General features: G+C 41.5%; 1 protein-coding gene across 1 annotated transcript; it reads left to right on the forward strand.

The window, feature by feature from the left end:
- The first annotated feature begins 11,947 nt into the window (after positions 1–11,947).
- LOC123824369 (ubiquitin-conjugating enzyme E2 D3-like) lies at positions 11,948–12,763 on the forward strand. Its single transcript, XM_045847514.1, has 2 exons — positions 11,948–12,053; positions 12,284–12,763. Exons 1-2 carry the CDS (start codon positions 11,964–11,966, stop codon positions 12,761–12,763), a joined length of 570 nt encoding a protein of 189 aa, XP_045703470.1. The 5' UTR covers positions 11,948–11,963.
- Positions 12,764–24,063: the final 11,300 nt, after the last annotated feature.

Below are 24,063 nucleotides of genomic sequence, written 5' to 3' on the forward strand. Positions count from 1 at the left end.
GTGCCCGCTCTAACTTGGAAGGTAAACCAGATGGCCACTGAGCCTGTAGTGCTGAAGACTCAGGCACAGTGTGTCTGGTTTTTATTTTCTGCTTTTAGAAAGTAGTAAAAGAGATCAGCAACAATCAGCCAGGTTGCAAGGAAAAATAACCTGTTTACTTCAAGCTCTGCATAAAGCAGAATTCTGGAAGTTATTTTCATACCATGAAGGTGTAGTAGTAACAGTTTCTCCATCAATCCAAGGAAGTCAAAAGGAACTTAGCCTTAGATTCTAATGAATAGTTTAGAGGTAAAAAATAAATCATTAAAATTTAGAACTATGTAATATGACCACTAGTGGATTACAAAGGAACAGAAGACTTAACCCTTAAACTTAGGAAAGTTAAAATGCAGTTGGTAGAAGAAAATTAAAAGCAAGTTTTTATAATAATTGGAAACATGTTGAACTCAACCTAGATCATTGCACATTTCATTGCATAATAGTGATGAGCAAATTATTGGATTATGTGCTTCTAAGGGTATTAAGAACGAAAAAGTAACAAATCAATAAGAGCAAAGCTAGTATAAATTGAATAGTACATGTTGAGAGATGTAGGGTAAAAGGTATCTAAAAGATATAAATTTATCTCAGAGGTAGGTTTTGAGCCAAGTGTTTATCAAAGTGATATGCATGAATTGGAAGAAAGTGAATACACCTGGGGAATATTCCATTCTTATAGTTGTACAGAAATTTAACCCATGGGCATGGACAACGGTTGTGGGGAATGATTGTTGTGGTGGTGGGTGACCAGGGCAGGGGACAGCAACAAGAAAAAATGTGAGACAACTGTAATAGAACAACAACAACAAAAATAAAAACATACATAGAAAAGAAATTTAGCCCTGGCTGGTGTGGCTCAGTGGATTGAGCACCAGCCTATGAACCAAAGGGTCGCTGGTTTGATTCCCTGTCAGGGCACATGCCTGGGTTGTAGGCCAGATCCCCAGTAGGGGGCGCTAGAGGGGCAACCACACACTGATCTTTCTCTCACTCTCTTTCTGTTTCCTTTCTGTTCTCTAAAAATAAATAAGATCTTTTAAAAAGATCTTTAAAAAATACTGACATCTCAGTGGAGTCAACTAGAAACATGTGAATCCATTTACCTAATACTAGTGCATTATCACAGTGGTGCATAAAGAAAAAAATGGTTAATATTTGTAACCACATTGACATATGCAGGCCTTGGTTTGCAGTGGGAGAAAGCTGTGAAATGGAAATGTGGACAAGTATCTACAGACCAAAACACAACATTCCCATTCAAAGATACTTTGAAATAATCTCCGACCAGACCCTGTCACGTTGAAGAAACGAAGATGGGCTAAATCTATTGAAATAATTGTGAGTTCTGTCATCTCCTCTTTCATCTCCTTGCTTCTGCATTAGTGACAATGCAGTTTTACCACCTGGGCATGGACCAGGCTCACCGTCTGTGATTAAAATAATTCACTAGGAGCACCTTATGGCCTATCAGATAAATTATAGGAATGCAGAATAGTGGATGCAAGGCACTTAAAGAGACACACAAGACCCTGAGCAATTCTGAGTCCCCTCTTACACCACTTTTCTCGTGAGTCCTGGAGCTGCTGCCTCACATCACAGCTTGTTTTACACAGACCTTTGTGCCTTCGTGCACATTATGTGTCCTACGCAAATGGTCTTCCCTTCATTCACATGGTCGCCGATTGCTGTCCATCTCCCAGGCTGAGGCACGACTCCCACATGGAGGCCAGCCAGGTACCACCCCCCGCCTCAAGCATACACACAGATACAATTGTTTTACATATTCATTTTATCGTGTGTATTTCCGTTTGCTGTGTGTTTGTATTTTTTATGTCTAATTTTTTTAAAGATTTTATTTATTTATTTTTAGAGAGGGAAGGGAGAGAGAAAGAGAGAGAGAGAGACATCAATGTGTGGTTGCTGGGGGTCGTGGCCTGCAACCCAGGCATGTGCCCTGACTGGGAATCGAACCTGCGATGCCTGGTTCGCAGACTGCACTCAATCCACTGAGCTACACCAGCCAGGGCTCATGTCTAATTTTTGTTCTGAAATGTAAAGCTCTTCTGAATTACAGTTGACATACAATACTGTCTTAGTTTCAGCTGCAGAACATAGCGAGATTTAACATTTATATACCTTACAAAGTGATCACCGCAAAAAGTCCACTATCCATCCGTCACCATATGAAGTTACTGGGATATTGATATTAATAATCCTTAGCCTGTGCTTTACACCCCCATGGCTTATTTACAAGTTTCTACTTCCTAATCCCCTTAACCTTTCTGCCCATACCCCCACCACCCAACCCTCTGGCAATGATCAGTTTTTCTATATCTATGGGTCAGTTTGTCCTGTTTGTTACTCGACTCTGAGAGGTTTTTTTTTTAAGATTTTATTTATTTATTTTTAGAGAGGGAAGGGAGGGAGAAAGAGAGAGAAACATCAATGTGCAGTTGCTGGGGGTCATGGCCTGCAACCCAGGCATGTGCCCTGACTGGGAATTGAACCTGCAACACTTTGGTTCACAGCCCATGCTCCATCCACTGAGCTACGCCAGCCAGGGGACTCTGAGAGTTCTGAAAGCAGTGACCATATCTAATTCATCTGAAGAAGCCCAGTTGGTAGTTGTGTAAAGTAGGTGCACGTTAAAATAGAATTCTGAATATTAATATGAGACAGTTGGCACAAAACAACATGAATTCACCTGGGCTCAAGGCAGAGTCTCTTTTCTCTCGTTCACACTGTTTATCTGGGAAAGCATGTTGATTCAGGTGTTGGGAACACGACTGTGATTCGTCAACAAAATGTTGTAGGCAGCAGGGTAGCCCTCAGCGTAGTCAATAATATTGTCATACCTATGAACGGGCTCGGAGGGAACCACTCTAGAAAGTACCTGATTTTATAACCACTTCGTTTTACCTCTGAAACTAACACAGAATACTACTGAATATAAACTGTTATTTAAATAAAAATGTATGCCCTACAATTAACCCATCGAAAAGTCTATTTCTTCCCATTAGGGAATGTATTGCTTTGCAGTTTGACCTTTAGTAGCTTTAAAACGTACACCACTAGTGGTTTTATTAAAAATGTACAGGTAAAGGAAAGAATAATTTGTAAAATACATAGCAGTTAAATTAGGCCACGCATGGCCCCGTTTCTTTCACCCTTTAAAAAACTCGCTGTCTGTCCATATGCTTTTTAATGGTTTCCCCCGTATTAACCAAATACCAGGATATATGGGATTTCGAGGGAAGAAACTATCGAGGCCATTCGCATGCTACTCACCTTCTGATTCCAGAGAATCAAAGGTGCCTTGTTCAGCAGTCTTGTGTGAATGACAATAAGGCCTGGAATAAACTGCTCACAGAATCCATGCTAAGCTAACCGCCCAGTGGTGGCCAGTGGTGGCCAGTGATCACATCTACGCATGATGCTTCACCAAGTTCATGGGCTTCCCACACCTCAGTACATGGGTCAATGGGGGCATCTGCCTATTATTTATTTATTTATTTATTTATTTATTTATTTTTAGAGAGGGAAGGGAGGGAGATAGAGAGAGAGAGAGAGAGAGAGAGACATCAATGTGCAGTTTCTGGGGGTCATGGCCTGCAACCCAGGCATGTGCCCTGACTGGGAATCGAACCTGCGACACTTTGGTTCACAGCCCGTGCTCAATCCACTGAGCTATGCCAGCCAGGGCACATCTGCCTATTTTTTTTAAGAAAGAAAAACTTCTCTGAATTGAAGCTAAATGCCATATAATCACTGTCATGTGTATAAATATGAGTTACCGCAGCTTCTTAATTAGCAAAAGCTGATTCACTTACAAGATTTCTAAAAGTTCAAGGCGTTGAGTTGTTTATGCTGCCATATTCCTCTTATTCATCACCCACTATTGAATGCTCCCAAAGAAACAAGTTCCTTGTTTGCTTTTCAGTTATCTACAGTAATGATAATATTTGTACAGTTTAAGTCATTGAGAGACAACAATCTCATGCTATTAAGTCTTCAATAGCACATTTCAGAAGGTGTGAAAATCAAATACATTGGTAATTACGAGAACAGTTGCTCGTCACATCTCAATCATCCTATTATTGTTATTTTAAGTAAATATGTATGTGTTGAATCAGGACAAGCTACTGTGCAGGAAATAAGAGTAAATAAAAGGTATTTCTTCCAATGTTATTTACAATTTTATCACTAAGCTTTTCTTGCTTTTTATGTTTTCAATTATGCATTTATACATTTTCTAATCTGTTCACTTTTTTTTTTAAGACAAATTATACTTTTTTTAAAAGATTTTATTTATTTATTTTCAGAGAGGGAAGGGAGGGAGAAAGAGAGAGAGAGAGAAACATCAATGTGTGGTTGCTGGGAGTCATGGCCTGCAGCCCAGGCATGTGCCCTGACTGGGAATCGAACCTGCGATGCTTTGGTTCGCAGCCCACGCTCAATCCACTGAGCTACACCAGTCAGGGCATGTTCACGTTCTATATATTGGGTGTCTTAAATAGCTGAGCCAGAAATGACATTTACTATCCCCTTTATTCTTCTTAGTCCTTTTGTTACCAAATTCCTGACACCCACTGAAGGAAGAACGAAAAGGGGGCAGAATAAGTGTTCTAATGTTTGTCATAATCCCTCATATTAAATAATCAAAAGAAGAAGACAGCACAAAGGAATGGGCTGGATGTGGGATGATCTACAGTCTTTGTTCCTGCTTTGGCACTGATCGGTTCTGTGAGTGCAGGTACACAGTTAAGTCTCTGGGCCTCGATGGTCTCCTCAGGAACGATGGCATTATTGGCTTCTTATTTGCCTGGGCTGTGGTAAACCTTAAATTGCTGACGGCTAGTCTATGGGATTAAAAAAAATCCCACAGGAATTAGGGGAAAAGATGGCCCAGGGGCTGTTTGGATAATGTAAGGATGTCTAAGTATCATTTTAAACTACTATTATTATTATAAATCAAAATACATAAGAAATGATGAGCTAGAAAAGCAATAAAGAGCAAGGAATAAAATAGCAGAAAGTATCCATGAATTAACCAATTATATTTGGACAGAAGTCAATGGTATTATTTGAAGGTGCATGTCTACTTTTTTTGTCAAGCTCCCATCCTGTATTATAGTATAATCATGAGCGTTTATAAAGACATAGCTGATATTACGAGATTGGACTATGAATGGCTCAATACATAATCAAGGAAGGAGTCTGCCGGATTATAAAGACTTATACTGAACATACACATCTTGAAAATATATTTATTATTATGTCCCTCTAGTAACTACAGGGCCTCAATTTCCCACAGAGGCAGGGGGTCTTGAAAACGAACATAAATGTGATGAGAGATAAGACATTTTGGGGGAAAAAAATCAAGAGCACTGACGCCTATGTGGCTTCTTTTCCTCTCCTTTAAACAAATTACATTCTGGCAGTAATCAGAGCTTTCTTCCATCTGGAAACAGAGGTAACTTTCAGTTAGTTCTAGGGCTCTATATTACTATCTTAGAATTAAACAGTGTCTTTCCCCAAAAGGACTTAGTTCCTTGTTTCTGCTTTTCTGAAAGTCCTGAGAAAGTGTTTTTCTAATGACCCTCACCACCTCTCCTCCCCACAGGGACAAAAAGAGACAAAAATGACAAAATATTTCTGCCTTATTCCTTCTGTTTCATAAGTATGCATTGGAGCTGGGCAAGAAATCCTATTACGCCCAAGTCAGCAGTCACACAATTATTTAACCAATTACTTTTCAAGGTTGTATTTTTAAGCCTTTGCTGTCAGTGATCACAACTCTGCTTTGTCTAAGAGTTGGAAATGAAGAAAATAACACATGAATTTTTAAAAAAAATCTTGCCCCGTCTGGCATAGCTCAGTGGATTGAGTGCGGGCTGCGAACCAAAGTGTCACAGGTTCAATTCCCAGTCAGGGCACATGCCTGGATTGCAGGCCACAGCCCTCAGCAACCACACATTGATGTTTCTCTCTCTCTCTTTCTCCCTCCCTTTCCTCTCTAGAAATAAATTTTAAAAAATCTTTAAAAAAATAAAAGATCTTTATGATTTTATTTTTAGAGAGGCGAAGGAGAGAGAAAAACAGGGAAACATCAGTGTGTGGTTGCCTCTCATGCGCCCCCTACTGGGGACCTGGCAACCCAGGCATGTGCCCTGACTGGGAATCAAATCAGCAACACTTTGGTTCACAGGCCGGCACTCAATCCACTGAGCCACACTAGCCAAGGCAATAACAGATGATTTTATACTTTGTTAATCTCTTTTTAATCTATATTCATCAGATATTGTTTTCCCCTAATACCTTTATTAAAGTATAATTAACATATAGTAAACCCCATGTATTAAAAGTATACATTTTAGCCCTACCTGGTGTGGCTCAGTGGATTGAATGCCAACCTGTGAACCAAAGCGTTGCCAGCTCGATTCCTAGTCAGGGCACATGCCTGGGCTGTGAGCCAGGTCTCCAGCAGGGGGCGCACGAGAGACAACCACACATTGATGTTTCTCTCCTCTTTCTTCCTCTCTTCCTCTCTTTCTAAAACTAACTAAATAAAATCTTTTGTTGTTGTTGTTGTTGTATATTTCCTTCTAACTGCTAAATTTATATCTTTTTTTAAAAATCACTTTATTGTTGTTCAATTACGGTTGTCTGCATTTTCCCCCCACCCCTACCCCCTACCCCTTCCAAACCCACCTCCCTCCCTTGGTTTTGTCCATGTGTCCTTTATAGTAGTTCCTGAAAACCCTTCCCCCCACTGTCCCCTTTCCCCTCCCCTCTGGCTATTGTTAGATCGTTCTTAATTTCAATGTCTCCGGTTATATTTTGTTTGCTTTTTTCTTTTGTTCATTATGTTCCAGTTAAAGGTGAGATCATATGGTTTTTGTCCCTCACTGCCTGGCTTATTTCACTTAGTATAATGGTCTCCAGTTTAAATAAAATCTTTAAAAAAAATAAACCAATGTAACCTCAGTTTTAAAAAAGAGAAATATTTAAAGTCAAAGAAACCTAATCAGTTTTTGAAAAGTCCTAGCCATTTCTCTCATCCATTCACTTATTATTTTATCAATGAACCTAAACACCTATGTGGTAACCACTATGCATGGACACTACTGATAAGAGAGTAAAGAATACAGACACTACTTTCGGGTAACACTACAGAACATGTCAGCAGGTCAGTACAATCACTTCCAGGTGTGGATTGTGTATCATGAAGGAATCTGTCCAGGCAATGAGACAGAGAAAGGAGTGAAGAAAATATTTTACTTGGAGTGATTAGAAAATGCCCATCTGAAGATGGGACTTTTAGCTGAGACTTGAAGGAGAAGATGGAGGGAACACGGGAGAATAGAGTAAGATGATGCTGTGTGTTTGTCTGTCTCAATTTTGCTAGGGTTATTTCTTCACAGGAGACAAGCCAAAATTCCCATGTGAGAGCATTCTCTATACTTTCGAGTCTCTTGTCTTTTTGAGAATACAGGTTCTAGACGCTCAAGAGAAAAGTGCCTATCTAAATCCTATAGGGAACCGTTCCGAGTGGCATGGGGAATGTAGCCCAGCCCCTGATTCGGAAAACTGACAGGAGCGAGTCAGCACACAGGACCCACACCCACAGATAGGTTCTCCCGTGGGGAACCAGGCCTGCATTGTACTTAGGCTGCTTTGAGGCTTGCTTTTTGCTAAAACTCCCTCACCCTGGATTGAGGCAGCAAATGTTTACTGCATATCTTTAAAGTAACTTCCTAAAAACTATGCTTAAATCTTCCAAGGATGAGTGTAACCAGTTAAACCACTTTCCCCTTTGCATTTGCAACATGCTTCTCTTTGATGTGATTAGCAACATCCTCTCCTTTGTTTTCTGTAAAAGGTAACCACCTAAAGTGAAACTGTGCATAGTAAGTAAGGACCATCCTTGATGTAATGTGCCCAGAGAAGCAATAAAAGCTTGTCCAGGCAGGGATCGGGGCCCTCTCTCTCACTCAGAGAGCGGCCATGCCATCCCTTTTTCTCCATAGGATTTCTGCAGTCCGTGCAAAGTTGTTTGTTGCAGCCACAACACATGGACCCTGTGTGCTGGGGTCCACACCAAAATATGCCTATGCATTTTATTGATTTCTAATATAAACGCAGGTACAATATTCCAGGTCACCAGTTGTTATGGACTGAGTATCTATCTGTGTTCCTCCAAAGTCCTTATGCTGAGACTCTGACCCTCGATGTGATGACATTTGGACATGGGAAGTAGTCCCTGCTGATAATGGTGGGACCTTGGTCCAACAGAATTATTACCCTTATAAGAAAAGACACCAGAGAGCTCGCTGTGTGTGTGTGTGTGTGTGTGTGTGTGTGTGTGTGTGTGCTGCAGACATCGGCCCATGCTGTTTTTGCTACGGCTGCCTGAGTTGACTAATGTTACCAGTCAAGCCTTGTAGTAGGAGAAGCTTAGGGAGAAAGAGAGATTGCATTCCAGGTATCATTTGCCACCTTACAATATTGAGGACTAGTAAGTACATGGCCTTTCAAGAATTACCTATATTTCTACCACTATTATTTTGATGTTGCTATTTAGACATCATCAGAAAAAATCACCTTGACAGCTAAGAAATCCTGAGGATATATTTTTGAATGGCTCATTTCAATTCAAATCTTCATTTGCTTATTTTTCCCATCCCATGAGTAGGCAATATGGTACCTCTTATCCTCATTATCTAAAGATATTTGAACCACAGTGAGAAATGACTATTTTCCCTCGTTTGTACCTTCAGTTTTCACAATCCCCTGCCTATTCCAGAGCTGTATCTTCTGCCTAGACTGTGTTTCCCTCCCTTCTCTACTTGGAGAATTCTACTAATATTTGAAAATCCAGCAAAGACTGCCTTCAGTGTGAGATCTTCCCTAGAATTCAGTTACCCTTGCTTTATATTTCCACAACAATTTCATTATTCCTCTTGGGTGGTACCCACATTAGGCTTCCATTGATAGTACTTTGAGTTTCGTTCACTATACTGTAAACATTTTCTTTATTTTTTTCAACCCCCAGAGGAGATAATAATGCATTGCAATGAAGTGATTCATGATAAATGTTTGGTGGATGAATGTACATATGAAGGAATAAACTACATATAAGCTACTGAAGACTATAAATGTGCCCATACAACTTGAGTTTCCCTTTCCTGTTTTTCATTAATATATGCTTGAATTCTTTAAAACATCAGGTTTTTTGTCTATAATCGATGAGACATGGTTCTCCAAGAACTAGTGTCTATAAAGTAGCTTCTTATTTTTTATATTGTAGGTACAAGTAAATGTTTTAAAAAGCCTAATTCATTTCATTTTAGGGGGGACAGTAGAGAATAATGATTAGCTTCAGGGTCACGTTCACACCTAATTACTGCTTGAAGACATTTTTTTTTCTAAAAAACTTTATATCATTTGTCTACTCTCACTGTCTTGGCCATAAATATTACAAATACAACCAAACTAGGCAAGTGAAACTAAACTCTATAAGTCAGGAATGAAACTTCTCATCTTTATTGGAATTTAGAGACTCTAACCTTCACAATTAGCTAATGGTATTTTTGACTTGCGGGGTTTGCTATGGATCATACAGTATACAATTTTTTTATGGCTGCTATTCTAAGACATCACGTGTAGAGCGGTTGAAACCTCTCTCACTTAATTTGTTTTAACCTCATATGTTGATCATCAGTTAGTCAGAGAGGGTCAGCCAGTTGACCGATGGACTCCAATGAAGTTCTACCGGGCACTGGAGGGGGACTACCCACTCATATTACTTCATTTCTGAATAATTAGCATCATGATATGATTCACTAAGGATATGACTCGGGGCATCGCCGAATACAAATGTACTCAACAGATGATTTGCCATATGTTTTTATATTCTTCCATGATGGATAATGTCCATATGATTGATCAGAAGTTATAGAAGCACTTCATATTTACTCAATTCTCACTAAATGAGTTGTATGCAGTTTTATGACTGCAGCCATATTTCCATCAGTCACCCTCAAAAGAAACCAGGGATGCACACAGCCATCCTGTTGCGTGTATTTTATTAGCTATACTGTGTTCAGGCAACATGACTTTTTAACAAAATATATTATTCGCTTCTAATAAATTATCTATAAATGCTGGTAGTTACAGTTTCATTAGGCAGAGCCTTATCACTGCTCTAATAAAGTCTTAAGAACCATTTCAAATATTCTTTAAATGTTAAAATGAAATCTTTTGTGTGTGTGTGTGTGAAATGCTGTTGAATGGCCTGGAGCCATAAGGAAAACAAAGCAAAAACAGCACTTTACACACCGCATGAATTGAAAACCAAATAATAAAACCATCCCTATATCAATTTCAAAACACTTTTAAATTGTCTCAACAGGAAAACACAAAATGATTTTGAAAAGAGAACTTATGAAGAGCAACCCTTTAAAATGCAAAGTTTTACCCTGTAAAACGAAGCTGAACTGAAATCTAAAGTAAAAATAAAATCACTTCTTGCTCTGAAGTTCTTTCAGAAGAGAAATTTTCAGAGCGAGTTTCTGAGAGAAACGCTGATAATGCGGCACAGGTCTTGCCATTTTCTGTCTTTTTACAGGGAACAGATGAATTCCACCTCTTCTACCAACTAAACAAATCCAGAAAAAAAAATACATGAAACACTGTCTCTCAAGACACTGAGCATCAGGGAACAAAGGACTCCCTTGTTCAAGACGGAGAACAAAGAAGTTAAGTCCAATGAACACTGAGCAGAATGCTGGCCAGGGAGATAGATCTCAGCCGCAGCCCGGGGATCTCAGGAGCTGAGGAGATGGAAGAATGGACGACCTGAAGGTATCGAGGCTAGCACAGGTCCCTGGACATTGGCAGGGAGTTCCTCTCCGAGGTTCATTTTGGCATCATATCCCTTTGTTTTTCTATTCCTGATTGATGTTTATATTTTTGAGTGTGTATCTTTGTATACCTTTCAGAGCGGTCACTACGGTCATTGGAATACTACTTGGCCATAGAAAAAGAAGGAAATCTTACCCTCCGGGACCGCATGGATGGACCTGGACAGCATTATACGAAGTGAAAGAAGCCAGTCACAGAAAGACAATCACCACGTGATCTCACTCATATGTGGCATCTAATGAACACACGGAACTACCAAGGAGCATAAAGACAGACTCCTAGATGGAGAGCAGGTGACAGGTGGGGGCGGGGGAGGCTACACAGCGGAGGGGGCAAACAAGAGGGACAAAGGACTTGTGGACATGGACAACAGAGTGCTGATTGCAGGGGGAGGGGGTATGAGGGGACTAAAAGGTAACAGAAAAATATAATAAGATTAAATAAAAAAAGAGTAAGCAAAATTGTTAGAAGTGACAACTATTAGGGAACTTGACTTACCAACCTGATTTAGGCCAATGCCCTGTTCAGTCCCTCCACGCATACCACAGGATCCCCCCGCGCCCCTCCATGGCGCTCCCCGTCCTCCATTCCCCTCCCAGAACCCTCCCGCTTGTCTATTCCCCTCCACCCCCCACGTCCCTCAATGGTCCCTCCCACCCCCCACCGTCCCGTGCCCCTTGATGGTCCCTCCCGCCCTCCCCCGCATTCCCCTCCATCTTCTCCATTCCCCTTCAACCCCCCATTCACCTAGATGGTCCCTTCCACCCTCCATCCCCTCTTATTCTGCCCCCCCTCTGCCCTGGCCCCGCCCCACCGAATTCCTGACGTCAGTAGCAGGCCCTTGTGACGTCACAGAGCATCCCCACCCCACCCACGCAGTGTGCGCAGCAGGGTCGAGGGCTGAGGAGCTGGTCCTGTCGCGGGGCGGTGTGTCCACGGGCAACGCAGCCTCGGGGCTCAGGTTCTGAGCGGCAGACCCAGCGGTGGAGGACGGAGAGATGGACGAGCTGTGGATGCAGGAGGTAGACTGGGACGAGCCAGGGATGGAGGAGGCAGACATGGAGGAGCCAGGGACCAGTGGCCCACAGGTGAGCAGGAGCCCCTCAGGTCCTGCAGGTCCAGGGGAGTCCCCAGCTCTCCCTCCCCCCACCACCGTCCATGTCCCCCACACCCCTGGCACCCCACAGCCCGGCTCCAGCCTTCCTACCCACCCACCGACCTGGGGGTGGCTGCCCCTCTAACCCTGGCCTCCGTGAGCCATGCCCACCCTAACCCGTGGTCCCCCCTGACCTGTGGTCCCCCCCTTTGTCCCTCCCAGGACATCCGGACCATCCCTGCTCCCTTGGACATGTCCACGGCTCTGAGGCGCCTGCGCAAGGAGCTGACGGACATCACCAACGACCCCCCACCCATGTGCTCGGCGGCGCCGGTGGACGACGACCTGTTCACATGGAAGGGAACCATCACGGGCCCCGCGGACAGCCCCTATGAGGGGGGGGTGTTCTGCCTCAATATACAGTTCCCACTCAATTACCCCTTCAGGCCTCCGCAGATTTACTTCACCACCCCCATCTACCACCCCAATATCAATCGCAGAGGCTACATCTGTCTGGATATTTTCAGGTCCCAGTGGTCCCCCATAATGACCATATCCAAGCTCTTGTTGTCCATCAGCTCCATGCTATGTGACCCCAACCCCGATGATGCCTTTGTCCCCTCCATTGCGAGGATGTACTTAAGGGACAGGGATGCCTATGACACCATGGCCCGAGCTTGGACCAAGAAGTATGCCATGTGAGTGACAGGCAGATGATAACCCATCACCTCAATAAAGCACCTGGCTGTTCAATCTGCTTTTTGATTGCTATGGGGGGGGGGCGTCCTTTCCATAATCTTGCATGTGCCACATCTGTGTGTGTGTGGGGGGGACATGGGGTGGGGGGCAGGGAGGGCAAGGTCAGGGGATGGCTGAGTGGGAGGAGAGATGCCAGTTCTCATGAGCATTTTACTGAAAGCCGTCTTTCCTGCTTCGGGATGGGGAAGCAAGCACAAGGGGGTGGTGGGCCTAGGATGAGTCCTTTAGAACTGACAACGGGGAGGAAAAACTGGATGAAGGTTGGAAACCTCATGAGGCATCTATTTTATTCTGAAGAACCTGTGTCTTCAGGTGTGATGCTTTGGCCGGGATGAAGAGTAACCCATACCCTCTACTTTGAGGCCTACATTGAACTGGACAAACATTAAGTGGATGAGGAGTAACAGAAACAATGTGTTTTGTCCCAGAATTGTCCACCCCCCACCCTTCCATGCCCACCTTTTGGACCAGTCTGTCCCTCTCCACACTCTGAGTTGCACCCCACTTTCCCACTTCTCAGGACAGGCCTATTTACAATAGCTAGTGTGTACAAGCCCCCCAGGGGGCCATCAGTAGATGAGTGGATAAAACAAGTGTAGTACATGTCCACAATGGAATAGTGAGTGCCTATGAAAAAAGGGAAGGAAATCTTACCCTTTCAGACAGCGTGGATGGACCTGGAGAGCATTATGCCAAGTGACATAAGCCACTTGCATTTTCTTCAGATAAATACTAAGAGTTGTAGTTGCTGAGTTGTATAGCAGTTCCCTTTTTAGTTTTAGAGGACCCCACATACCGCTTTCCACAGTGGCTATACCAGTCTGCATGCCCCCCCCCGCCGAGTGCGTGAGGGCCCCCCTGTCCCCACAGGACTGTCAACATGCGTTGTTTGCTGCCGTGTTGATAACGGCCATTCTGGCTGCTGCTCTGCCTCCACACCAAGATGCTTACACTCTACCGTTTGTCTCCACGCTTTATGATGAGAAACCCGCTGTCGTCGGAACTCACGTTCTCCTGTCAGCAAGGAATCACTGTTTTTCTGGCTGCTTTCAGGATATGTTTTGTCATTCGTTTGTTTTCATTTTCAGAAGTTTAATTCTTATGGGTGCATTTTTGACATTATCCTAGTAAAGTTCACTCACCGTCTTGAATCTGTAAGTTACTGGCTGTTTTTTGTTTTGTTTTGTTTTGTTTTTTCACAAAGTTTGCAATGTTGAAACCAGTATTTCTCTGTATAGTCTTCCACAGCCCCTATTCCTCTCCTTTTGGAGGCTCAAATGATATAAATATTGGATCGTTTGTTACTTTCCCATAGCATATTGATGCTTTCTTATTTTTCCAGTCTGTTTTCTGTTTTTCAGAATAGGTGAGTTCTATTATCTGTTCTCAAGTTCACGGGCTCCTTTTTAAAGTATTAGCCAAAGAGTTTTTCTATGCCATTATATTTTTGCTGTTCTGTAATTACCATTTTGGGGGTTTTTTTTTTTAGAACTTTTATATTTTTTCCAAAAAATATTTGACTTTTCATTTGTTTTAAGAGAATTTGTAATTTACTGTTGCAGTATTTTTATGACTGTCAAAAATTGTCGGAATCCACTACCTGGCTTTGTTACCATAACAAATTCCACGGGGAAAAAAAAATAGGGAAAACAAGACATGTTTAAAATTTTGCAATTATTAACCCTGAAGATAAAACAAATAAGTAATACAATATTTATCATCATCATGCAAAGAAAAATAACCAGAAGAAAATTATCCCTCGTTCTTAATCCCAGTGCAGAAAGTTTAATGCTGCAGTGATAGCATGAAATCTTGGAGTGATTAGCATTCTTCTTAAAATGTGTCTATCTCCACTCCTTTGGAAAACAGATGAATGTTTTCACTGGCTTGGATTGCAAGTGTGGTGCTAAGGGAGGGGGGCCTGGAAGCATTCTCAGGGCGAGTCATCTGTGCGTGGGTGTACGTGCATGTGCTCGGAGAATGAGATTGTGAGAAGCCTGTGAGATACTCATATTCCACAGTGTTTGGTCGGAGCCCACGCTCAGCTGTATTATTTTGCAGAATGGCTTGTGCCCAAGGCATCTTACTTTCTCACCAAAATGAGCCCCTGTGACTGAGTTAAGGAGATATAGTTTGCCCCGTGCGGATAATTGGATAATTTGGAGACTGTCCAGGGTACACCAGTGGGATTGATTGAAGTGGTAAGAAACAGGCTTTCTGATTACGCGTTCAATCTGCTCGAGCCAGAGGGGCCAACAGTGTCATGACGGCTATTTTGCTTAACACTGTGCTGAATTGGTTGCTTAATAATTCCCTGAATAAATAATCTTATTGAAATCAACATCACATTTTTTCATATCATGGGTCTGGAATACAGCATTTGAAGTAACTCCACTTGTAGTGACTCTTGTTTCACATAATACAACAGTATTCATAACCGTATTAATGGTTCTGTTGGTTTTATAGACAGATGCACCCTACGGTGCGTTAGCAACTTCACATACGTAAGTGAAGGGCCTTTGCTATAAGCTTCATTGCATCTCTTGTGAGAGTCTGTGGGTCATATAGGTTGGCTGAGTAGGCTAGTGTCCTGCGGGGAGAGAGCAAGACTCCTGTGTTGGTAATTCGAGTCACTGCTGGTATTCCTGAGTTTGCAGTTCTCTTCCGTGGTGGTGCAGGAAAAGGGAGAATACACTGTCAATCTTAGAAAAACGGACTTGTGTTCGATGTATTGCATGCCATTATATTTTTGGTTACTTCGTAAGCATGGTCAAATACAGAACAAAAAACAAAGATAATTCAAAATTTCAGAAAATCAAAGAAGATGCTTGAGCATAAGTATTTAAATGACCTGACCATTTCCATCCCACTGATACTTTTAAAATAAGGAGATGACCTAGGCTTATTTTTATGGCTGACCATAAAAAATGTTCCTAGCACCCCTGGCTCCTGTAGCTCAGTGGATTGAGTGCGGGCTGCGAACCAAAGCATCTCAGGTTCAATTCCCAGTCAGGGCACATGCCTGGGTTGCAGGCCATGGCCCCCAGCAACCGCGCATTGATGTTTCTCTCTCTCTCTCTCTCTCTCTCTCTCTCTCTCTCTCTCTCTCTCCCCTCTCTAAAAAAGTAAATAAATAAAATCTTTAAAAAAATGTTCCTAGCAAACTCTTGCAGCACTTTCATCACGGGGAATTTATAAAATTAGCAGGTACTGTTTCAGATCCAGTCAATATCTTAGCTAGAAAAGCCACAGATACTCGAGGACTTTCCTCTGCAATATGAAAAAAAAAAAACTACATAATGTCAAATACATTAATTATGTTTCATTTAATTTCATAATTATAGAACTTGCATTGATGACTTTTTTAAAATGCATTTGCTAATTCATCTTTTCATCCTGAACACGGTAGTGATCAGTGTTCATACCTCTCCGCTTGCAGAATTGCATTCTAATCAGAACTATGGTGAAAGGAATGTCACACACTGAGTATTGTAACATAACTTCCTGAGCAAGCAGGACAGGAGATGAATGAAGAGACAGAGGAATGAGGAAGCAGCACTTTCAGAATGGAAGTGTGATAAAAGCCACTGGAATGAGAATCCGATGACGGGATTAAAGTTACCTATTCTGGCCTTGGGCACGGATCTCATAAGGTGAACATTAACAAGGTACAAATGCTCCTGGCAACCGCTGACGAGGAAGTTCACTCCGTTCCCAGCATCCCCCAGTGGCGTCTTGCAGGAACCAGTGTGTACTACTGGGTCTATTCTTAGAACTCCATGTTATTCACACAATAATTTGGATCACAGTGGTCATTTGCCTGAACATAGGGGGTTTATCGAGGAGATATTCTACGTCTTTGAGAGTACACCAACACTCCACACCTAAGTCCACATATCACGTGCTATAACTGCTAAAAAGTTTAATGTCAATAATGCAAGCCTAGAATTCAGAAGCTAGCACAAAAAAGGGCAAAGGAATCCCAGCTCTTTCTCACCTAGCTCCTAATGCTATGAAAACCATGAAATATTTTCATTATTTAGCTCAGAAATATTATCTGAGCTGTGAGCCATGTTGATTTTGGAATATAATGGGTGCTGCATTGGGAAATTTGGTTATAGGCCGAATAACTTTCCTCATCTTAAGTTCCCTCTTGCAGTATCAACAAAGCGAACACTCCCAGCCTCATTTACATGCTTACAGAAAGAGACTCAAAATCACGAAATGAATGCACCACTAGATCTGAGATTCTCCTTTCCACCAATCCCAGGAAAACTGCATTGAGGCACAGACGTCATTTCGGCAACTCTCACGATGAGAAACACCATTACTGAGCAGGCAGAAAAAGCGTTTGCTCTGGGAAGGGAACTGCTGTGCTATATTTGCATACTTCTTAACAATGATAAGGAAGAAACGCCTATAATACTTATTCTTGACAGTCTGACAGTTTCACAGTTCAGACCTGACACCCCACATTTAAAAGACAAGTAGTGGAAACCGCCAGTACCCTGCCCAACAGAGTTCACGGGCTACGGGCACGGAGCCTCACGGATGCTACAGGTGTTGGTGCTTCCATACGTGGCACTGTCAGTCTGCACGGCACGGGACGAAGAATGGTGCACTTACCATATTCCTCACGGTAAATGTGGCATGACGCTCCCTTACAAGGCTTATAACAGACATATTATTTCCTACTACCTGGGTCATGTACGTCCTGATCAACCCTGCAATGACCTCAATAATATTTAATAGGAGAACATGTAAGTGCTGTATTCGCACTGTGAGGTAACCTTAGCAACCCCCCCCCGTGAAATGTATAGAAAATATTTCTGTATAATTTTAAAACACAGAAATTGGCATGTGAGAGAGAATTCACGTTAAATGAATAATTGATCTTTTTCATTTTTTTTAATAAAAAGCTAACAATATTTCTCTATTTAAACATATTTTCTTTTTTTGTGATGTTATTCTTGTTTTCTTTTCTTTATTTTTTTAATCATTGTTCAAATATAGTTTTCTCCTTTTTACTCCCAATCCAGTCCCCCCTCCCACCCTCCCCACTTCCCTCCCATTACCACCCTCCCCTTAGTTTATGACCTTGTGTCCTCTAAGTTTGTTCCTGTGAACCCTTCCCACTGTCCCCTTAAGTTCCCTCCCCTCTCCCCTCCGGTCACGTCAGCCTGGCCTCTATTTCAGTGTCTTTGGTTATGTTTTCCTTGTTTCTTTGTTTTGTTGATTAGGTTCCTGTTAAAGGTGAGATCATATGGTATTTGTCTGCTCTCCAGCTCCATCCACGCTGTCACGAAGGGTAGGAGCTCCTTCTTTCTTTCTGCTGCATAGAATTCCATTGTGTGAATGCACCACAGTTTTTTGATCCATTCATTCACTGATGGGCATCTAGGTTGCTTCCAGCACCTAGCTATTGTAAATTGTGCTGCTATGAACATTGGGATACATAGGTTCTTTTGAATTGGTGTTTTTCAGTGTGACACAACGTTAAAATTGCATTACCACTAACACATGATCTGGTTAGATAGTATATTATTTTACTTACATATCATATCCTTGTGGGCACTTAAAGCAGAAGCAGAAAGAAGCTGGGTGTAAGATTCCAGAATATGGCCTCTATGTCAACCAAAATATTTGATCTTTGGTTCAGTAACAAATGTGAAATTCATTCTCGAAGAATAATTCTTAAGTATCTTGAGTATGTATCAATTTTGTTGTATTCTCAATACTTTTTCTGTAGACTAACCCTATAATAATATAATAAATAACTGGAAATGCTGTAAGAGCAAGAGGGACATACTATTATTTAGTTAGCATTTTCTTTAATGGCATAGGTTTTGCATGCTATCTTTAGCAAGTTCTTAAATAGAGTTTTCAATAAAATCACGCTTTGGAAAACAGTTTTTACAGTAATTTTCTGTCATAATTATTGCATCTATTACTGCAAATGCCATTTATAACCAATCAGTACAGTAAAACGACTTTACTTGGGTAATTTTGGGGCTTATTTGCATTAATTTGCTATAAATGTAGTATTTGAATATTTTTAGGAATAAATACATGTGTTATTTTTCAGATTATACTGAGAACTATACCCATTTTTAAACTGTACATTTATTAATAAGGGACATAGTTTTCACAAATATTTGGTAATATATAAAAACAATATTCTATAATTCAAAATAGTAATTTCTAGCTGACTAGTGGATTGGTTCATGAAAAAAACATTTGAGCATTCTATTACTTTTTTTGAGGAATGATTTTCTGTGGCTAATAGAAGCAGTCTGGTAGAGCAAAATACAAGACAGAACAAGAACAAACAGCAGGAAAAAAAAGAAAGCAAGAGAGACAGAAAAGCAAAAAGGCTAAAGAAAAAAGAAGAAACAAATTGCTGGTTTAGGTGACTATCAGAAAAATTATTTTCTTAATCCAATGTAAACATGTCATCTTAAAGCAATTTGTAACATTATAAATACTGTGAGCGTATGCTGGATACATAGTCTATTCAATACTGTTCTGGCGACAACCATCAAGATGTTAGTTTTTATTTTGTAAGCCACTATATTGTACAGCCACACAAAATAAGAACAGAGTAATTTATCACATGGCACAAAAGCAAAAGCCAACAAGTTGGGTGCATCAAGCTAAAGAACAGTTGCACAGCAAAAGAAACAACAGGGAGTGATGTCAGCGTCCTGACGTCACGAGACAGTGTCCCTTTCATCCTTCCGGTAGCGCGGGGGAGACTGGGAAAGCAGCAGAGAAGAAGTTCAACGGGCATGAAGGGATTGCAGCAGGAAGTTTACCCATGAGCCTCTGGGAAAATCACACATGAAGAATCTCCCTACCAGGTCCACAGGTAAACTCTACACCCCCAGCGCTAAACTCACACCCCTTCCCATTGCGCGGTCAGCTCCCTGTGCGTGTGTTTGTGTGCAGTGGCGACAGAGGTCCAGCAGAGGGGGATTATGCTCAGAGAACAGACCAAGGGCATTGGTCCTGGAAGGAACCGCAGCAGTGAACTGCACTTTCTGAAAAAGAGAAAAAAAAACTGAGCTTTCCAGTAGCCGGCCTGGTGAGTTGTAAGAACAAGAGAAGCCATGAAGAGTTAAGAAGTCTTCCACAAGAGCGAGCAAAAAGAGTGAAATACCCAAACAAAGATAAACAAAATGGCCAAATAATACCACCACCGTTGAACAAAATATTCCATGTGTAGGCAACTAGTGAGAATTTGATATGTCTGCTAGTTCAAAATGACAAGGAACATGAAAAATCAAAGAAACTTGTCGTCACAAAAGGAATATAATAATGCTCCAATAACTGACATCAAAGACACCTAATTTTGTGAAGTGCTAAAAAATTCCACATAACTATTTAAAAAATCAACAAGCCAAAAGATAACATGAAAGAACAATTTCACTGATATATTGAAAAAAGAGATGATCTCAGGAAGATTTTTAGCAGAGAGCTAGAAATCGCAGGAAAAAAAAAACAGATTTTCTGGGGCAGCAGGACTCAACGGCTGGAAAGAAAAATGCAATAGAGAATACCTTCAGTAGAGTAAATGGAAGAGAGAATAAATGAGTTAGAGAATAAGAAAGAGGAAGACAAAGAAAAAAAGAATGTAAAAAAGCAAAGAAAGCCTATATGATTTACGGAATTCCTTTCAGAGTACAAATAGACTAATCTGAATTCCTAAAGGAGAAGACAGGGAGAAGGAAGCAAACAATTTAGTTAAAAATAACAGCAGAGAACTTACCAAATCTGGGGAGGAGATGGTCATTCGAGGTCACAAATCTAACAGATAACCCTAGAATCTTGATATAAATAGACCTTCTCCAAGACACGTATAATGAAACTGCCCAAAATCAATGATACAGGATTCTAAAAGCAGCCAGAGGGAAACCTTTTAACCTACAGAGGAATCAGAAGTAGGCTATTAGGGAATTTCTGAGAAGAAACGTCATGGGCCAGGGGAAAGTCAAAAAATGATATATTCGAAGTGTTGAAAGAAAAAAATAGCCAGCCAAGAATACCCTACCCCCCAAAGTTCTTCACTTATGAAGAAGACTTTCTTAGACAAACAAAAGCTGAGGGAATTTGTCACCATTACACCTGCCTTAGAAGAAATGAAAAGATACTAATAACCCAAAAAACCCCAAGAAAGTATATAACACACTAGCAAAGATAACACTCAGAAAACTTCACATTTTTATTTCTATTTTTTTAAAGACTTTATTTATTTATTTTTAGAGAGGGAAGGGAGAGAGGGAGAGAGAGAGAGAGAGAGAGAGAGAGAGAGAGAGAGAAAGAGAAATCAATGTGCGGTTGCTGGGGGCCGTGGCCTGCAACCCAGGCACGTGCCCTGACTGGGAATCGAACCCGCGACACTTTGGTTCACAGCCCACACTCAATCCACTGAGCTACGCCAGCCAGGGCAGAAAACTTCACATTTTTAATAGAAAGTGGCAACCACTTAATGATCGTATGAAAGTCAAGAAAAGGAGTGTGGAAATACTTACAGCCACTATAACATGTTAATGATAATGACTTATTTCTGGCCCTGGACTTGGGCAATGAATCAAGAAACTGGAGTCCTGACATTAATTAACCCTACTACCCTTGGGTACATTATTTCTTTGAGTCTCCAGTATAAAAGTGGGGTAAAGGCAGTTTAGAAGAGTCATGAATTCAACTAAAAATACTCAATGAGCCCCTATTATGTATCAGGCAGTTTAGGAGCACTGGAGTTGTAACACTGAATGAGAGATACACTGTCAATAACTTCATGGAGCTTCGATCCTAGTAAGGGGAGAGACCAAGAGACAGAGAAATGAATTAACACACAGATATACAAAATATGCAAGTGACATTTAAAAATACCAACTATGTTTAGTGAGTGAGAGAAGCCAGTCAGAGAAAGACAAGTACCATATGATCTCACTCACATGTGGAATCTAATGAACAAAATAAACTAACAAGCAAAACAGAGACAGACTCATAGACAGAGAGCAGGCTGGCAACCATGCGGGTAGCGGGGCGAGTTAGGGGGGTGGAGGGATAGAACAAAAAGGAAAAAAGACTTCTGGGCATGGACAACTGTATGGCGATTGGGGGCAGAGGTGGGAGTGGAGGTGTTACAAGGGATGGGGGTAAGTGGATGGGGGAGAAATACAATAAACTAAAGTTTAAAACAACGAAGCTTCAACTGGTTGGTAAAGCAATGAACCCTTTGGGCTTGTCCTGCTTCATCCCACCTGGGACGTGATTGTCCCTTCGTCCGATGTCTCTGCACATTACACATTCTCTGCCCCTTAGTCACGTACTAGCCTTCTAGTTATCAGGTCCGCTGTGAAGGTCTTCATAGCCCTTGTGTTCTCGTCCCCCTCAGTGTCCTTAATAGTGTCCCCAAAGTACACGAGTAATGATGCTGGCAATTCAGACATGCTAAAGAGAACAGAAAAGCTCTTTCTTTAAGTTCAAAGATAAAAGGTCTTGATTAATAAAAAGAAAAAGAGTATGCTGGATTGCTGAGATGTACAGTAAGAGCGAAGGTTCTTTCAGTGAAACCATGAAGAAGGAACAAGAAATCCATGCCAGTTTAGCCGTCAGAGCTCAAACTGCCAGTCACAGCCGCAGTGGACGGTAAGGGCTTAGCTAAGACTGAAAAGGCATTACATTTGCGGGTGGGAGGCATGGACTAGAAACGTATTCCCATCAACAGCAACACATCAGAAAGGTTGATTAGCACTGGGACTGTAGGAAGGCTCCAGCAAGGGGTCCCCCAAAATGAACAGCCCCAGGCCATTTACTCCCAGTAAAGCGGGGGACAGAGACTCAAGGACAGATTTATACTGAAACACAGAAGAATCACTGGACAGCAAGAAAGACCACATTCACAGAACTTTTATTACAGTATATTGCGACAATGGCTCTATTTTATTGTTAGGGGTCATTACGAATCTCTCACTGTATCTGAGTTATCAACGACACTTTATCACAGGTACAGAAGGATAGGAAAAAATGTGGTACATAGAGGGTTAGGAACTATCCTCGGTTTCAAGCATCCACTGGGGGTTTGGGAGTGTGTCCTTCCTAAATAAAGGGGAAGCTAGCGTATTAGCAGTACTTCAGACACTAGTACTGTATTAACTCTTGTTTGCTAAAGAGTGGATTAAAAAAACAGGGATTCTGCTAACAAGCTTTCTCAAGATAGGAAGCTTTTAATAGAGCAATTGGTAACTGACTAGTTAGTGGAAAAAAACGTTTTTAGAAACACAGTGCTTCACTCTAAATCAGGAGAATCAACTGATACATCACACAACCATTCACGTTTCTTGTCCACCAGACACTTCAGGGAAGACAGTATCTGATTTCTCCCTCCAGTAACTGCAAATTAAAACTGTGGCACAATTTCATATGACCCTTTGGCATAACGCAGACTAAAATGTAAAAATATATGAATTATAATTCCCATAAAAATAAGAATAAATTTTTTAAATTCTAACACCATAAAGGTCTTGTTTTTAGGGTGTAAGTTACCCAAACCACTGTGAGAGAGGGATTTAGAAACCTATAAAACACCACTAGTCACACAGCAACAATTTATCAGCTTAACCCAAAATTATACTTTGCCAACTTAACAGGAATGTAGCTATAGGTAGATAAATTTTGGAGAAATGAGGGGCTAGGGGAGGGGGAGTATGGAAAAGCCAAAATAAGTCACACACTGCCTGAACTGGATTTGGTGCCTAGTAACCCCTTTTGTTGATTTGCTTTCTTTTTTTTAATTTATTTTTGGAGAGGGAAGGGAGGGAGAGAAACATCAATGTGCGGTTGCTGGGAGCTGTGGCCTGCAACCCAGGCATGTGCCCTGACTGGGAATCGAACCTGCGATGCTTTGGTTCGCAGCCCGTGCTCAATTCGCTGAACTACGCCAGCCAGGATGATTTGCTTTCTTTTTAAATTTTTATTTTGCTATTGTTGTTCAAGTACAGTTGTCTCCATTCCCCCCACACCACCTTCCCCTGCCCTACCTACCCTCACCGCCCACCCTCGATCCTTTCCTCCTCTGGCTTCGTCCATGGGCCCTTTATACATGTTCCTGAAAACCCTTCCCCTTCTTTCCCCCCATTATCCCCCCTCCCCTCTGGTCACTGTCAGTTTGTCCTTAATTTCCATGTCTCCGGTTATATTTTATCGCTTGCTTGTTTTGTTGATTAGGTTCCACTTAT

Source organism: Phyllostomus hastatus, unplaced genomic scaffold (assembly GCF_019186645.2).
Source record: "Phyllostomus hastatus isolate PE091 unplaced genomic scaffold, TTU_PhHast_1.1 phas_contig_551, whole genome shotgun sequence".
Taxonomy (NCBI): domain Eukaryota; kingdom Metazoa; phylum Chordata; class Mammalia; order Chiroptera; family Phyllostomidae; genus Phyllostomus; species Phyllostomus hastatus.